Source organism: Quercus lobata, chromosome 9 (genome assembly GCF_001633185.2).
Source record: "Quercus lobata isolate SW786 chromosome 9, ValleyOak3.0 Primary Assembly, whole genome shotgun sequence".
NCBI classification, from domain to species: domain Eukaryota; kingdom Viridiplantae; phylum Streptophyta; class Magnoliopsida; order Fagales; family Fagaceae; genus Quercus; species Quercus lobata.
In genome coordinates, this window is record NC_044912.1 from 43,545,592 (window position 1) to 43,548,802 (window position 3,211).

Sequence of the window (3,211 nt, forward strand, 5' to 3'; positions counted from 1 at the left end):
TATATGGATTAGGGCCTTTTTCATTTTCGTATCTGAAACACAATGAAGCGACGAATTTCCGAAACTACTCATAAAGATCCATCGCCGATCATCGGAGCAACTCTACCACAACAACCGGGTCGTCTCCGTGGAGTTCGGAGCCCCGATTTCCGCATTCCAAATCCAACTTCCCAATCAACCAAAGGTTCTTCTCCTAAATCACTCATTTTTCTTCGTGTAATTGAGTTTTCATTTGTGTTCCTTTTGGTTCAAATTTGTTCCAGTTGAGATTAATCATTTAAATTGAATTGTTGTTTCCTACTAATTTGTTTCATTTTTCATTTCCATGTAGATATCAGCTGCAGAAAAAGAGTAAAGCTTTCAGATCTTGATGTCAATATTCTCTCAAGTTGCAGAAGAAATGCCTCTTCCACAGCTTTAGAAGGAAGACAGAGTCCGAGATGTAAGTTTCTACTGCTGACCATACATTGCTTTTCTTTTCTGGAGCTGCATATTCCTTGGGTTCTTGGTATTACTTGTTGTTTTTCTTTTCTTGAAGTAAAAATGTTTTTTTTTTTTTTTCTCTTTGTGCTAAATGTTTAAATATATACAAGCTCTATGGTAATAATTATGTTGTATTTCTAGTGGTACCAATCAAAAGTAATTGGAACATATTAATCATTCCATTTGAATGTAACATGCAGCCAATGAACCCAAAACTTCCGAATTTGCATTTTTTAAGAAATACCAATCCCATACATTGCATAAAGAAGAAAACCAGTCAAAGAAGTTCAAAATTAGTGACTGTTCTGGAGGTAAATGTTCAGAAATGCATCTCAACTGCTATTTGGGTTTATTCTTTTTTTTTTTCCTCTCTCTCGGTCTTAAAGGCTGGTATGAATTTATTTCTTTTTCTAGAAAATTTTATGTATATGAATCAGCCATACTTAAAATATTTAAAGGCAATGCACTTGTCTGGACATGATTATTTACTTGCTTTCTCTGTACGATGCAGGAAACCCAAACAGTGTCAAATTTAGCTGTAAGGACTTCAGTTCCTCATTGCTTGCTGAAACCTAGTAACTTTAGCTCACACCTGTCACCTCTTGGTGGGGCATCAAAGAAATAAGGTGTGTGCTGTAAAGTGGCCTTTTATTTTCTTTTTTCTTTTTTCTTTTAATGGTATGCTTCTTATTAGTATTTCTTTCTTGTTTATTCTATCAATTAAAAAGGGAAGAAAATCATGACAACAAATTATTTCTCCTAATTGTCGAATAATGTTACAGTAATCTTCCTTGAAAATAAATGGAGATTGTTCTCTCTAATTTGAATGTGAAATCTAATTTTTACACCCTTTTTGTGATTTTATTATAACCTCTTAGTATTGTGTGAAATAGCTCCTCTTTTGATGTTCAGAATGCACTGGCTTATTGTTTCTAACATATTTAAAAATGGCAGATATAAATACAGTTATACTGACTTAAAAACTGAAAAGAAAAAAAAAGGGTTATATTGTACTGTCCTGAGACCACTTTTAGGGAAATCACTTGGTATTCTGAATCCCTAGCAAAAATATTAAAATAATGCTAATGCTTTGTAGGAGGTGAATGCAGCTTCCTTCATTGTTGACCACTTGCTTCTTGGTAGTTGATTCTTGGTGATTCATATCCGTTGCTGCCCATGCAACATCACACTTTTGGGGGGCTATTTGACATGGATAGAATTAGAAAGCCATCTAGGAAACTCTTTTAGTAGGCTTGGGTTAGAATAATTTGTGATTTCAGTATTCCAAAAGGTGAGAGAGCGCTATTAGGCTTCAACATTCTTGAGTAAAATATTCACGACCACTTTATTTAACCTCATTCTCAGTATGGTATTCTGCTTCATGATCTAATGTTACATGATTCGTAGTATCTTTAATCATGATTTTTTGTTCATTGCCATAATATCCTCATTAATGTTCTCATTTTGCAAATGATGATGCCAAATTAGAACCACTAATGAAGTTGCTCAGTTTGCAATATATCCCATGGATTTGGAATCCAGAACTTTGATATGATACATGCAAGTAACCCATTTTTACTTTTTTATTGGTTGGCAGAGGGAAATTCACCGGAAGCTTGTACAACCTCAGCAGGTTTATGCTGCCTGCACTGCATACATGAAAATATTGAGAAATATAGCAATGTGTTGAATCCTGGGGTTATGTATGCTTTGTTTGGTAGCTAATATCATGGAAGGAAAGGAAGAAAAAAATATAGATTTTTACAAGTTATTAAGCATTTTGTTTTTAAATTCCAAAATTTATTTTATCCTTGGCAATCCCATGGAGTTCTATTGCTTGTTTAAGGTAGATTATAACAATCTTTTTCCACTTCCAAATCTTACAACCATAGATGCTGGTGGAATGCTTTGCTGAATAGTCTTAAATGCTTGCAAGTCTTTATGTATAGGGGGCCAGCACAGCCGTGGAGAAATCTTTTCTAAAAAGAGACTGAAATTACGCAAATGGGTTGTAGAGACGTAGTATCCTCATATTGAAGAACTCTGTTCAAAGGGGTTAGACACATGACCTTTTAATAAGTTTTCTCGTTTTATTTTAGCCTCATGTCATGGACTTGTAGAAATTTTCTCAGATATGATTTTTGTTTCTTTGCTTCTCAGTCGCCTGTTCCGCAAGAGCAATGAAAACAGCGTATGTTCCTTTTGCTTTCCATATGGATGTCACTTATTCTGTTGGTGTTGGTGAATCACCAACACCAACAGAATAAGTGACATTTTACTTTCCTGAGACCACTTTTAGTGATGTCACTTGGTATTCTGAATCCCTAGCAAAAATTCTTCCAATGCTTTGGAAGAGATGAACTCTGCTTCCTTCATTGTTGACCACTTGTTTCTTGGTAATTGATTCCTGGTGCTGCCCATGCACTATGACACTTGTGGGGGGCTGTTTGACAACATGGATAGAATTAGAAAGCCATCTAGAAATGGTTTTTTAGTAGGCTAGGATTAGACTAAATTGTATTTTAGTATTCCAAAAGGTGAGAGAGAGTTATTTGGCTTTAACATTCTTAAGTAGAATATTCACCACCACTTTATTTGGCCTCACTCTCAGTATGGGGTTCTGCTTCATAATTTAATGTTACATAATTTGTAATATCTTTAATTACAATATCCACATTAATGTTCTCATCTTGTAAATTATGATGCCAAATTAGAACAGCTAATGAAA

At 34.6% G+C, this 3,211-nt stretch overlaps 1 protein-coding gene across 1 annotated transcript; it reads left to right on the forward strand.

Moving 5' to 3' along the window:
- Nucleotides 1-1,103, forward strand: LOC115962072. Its single transcript, XM_031080947.1, has 4 exons — nt 1-184; nt 332-442; nt 684-794; nt 995-1,103. The coding sequence occupies exons 1-4, from the start codon at nt 43-45 to the stop codon at nt 1,057-1,059; spliced, it is 429 nt and encodes a 142-aa protein (XP_030936807.1). The 5' UTR covers nt 1-42; the 3' UTR covers nt 1,060-1,103.
- Nucleotides 1,104-3,211: the final 2,108 nt, after the last annotated feature.

Bases quoted from the DNA above. Each gene is read 5' to 3' on its own strand.
- LOC115962072 (XM_031080947.1), top strand. From the start codon at position 43: ATGAAGCGACGAATTTCCGAAACTACTCATAAAGATCCATCGCCGATC. The intron at 185-331 runs GTTCTTCTCCTA...ATTTCCATGTAG, and splicing joins AACTTCCCAATCAACCAAAG to ATATCAGCTGCAGAAAAAGA. The intron at 443-683 runs GTAAGTTTCTAC...TGTAACATGCAG, and splicing joins AGGAAGACAGAGTCCGAGAT to CCAATGAACCCAAAACTTCC.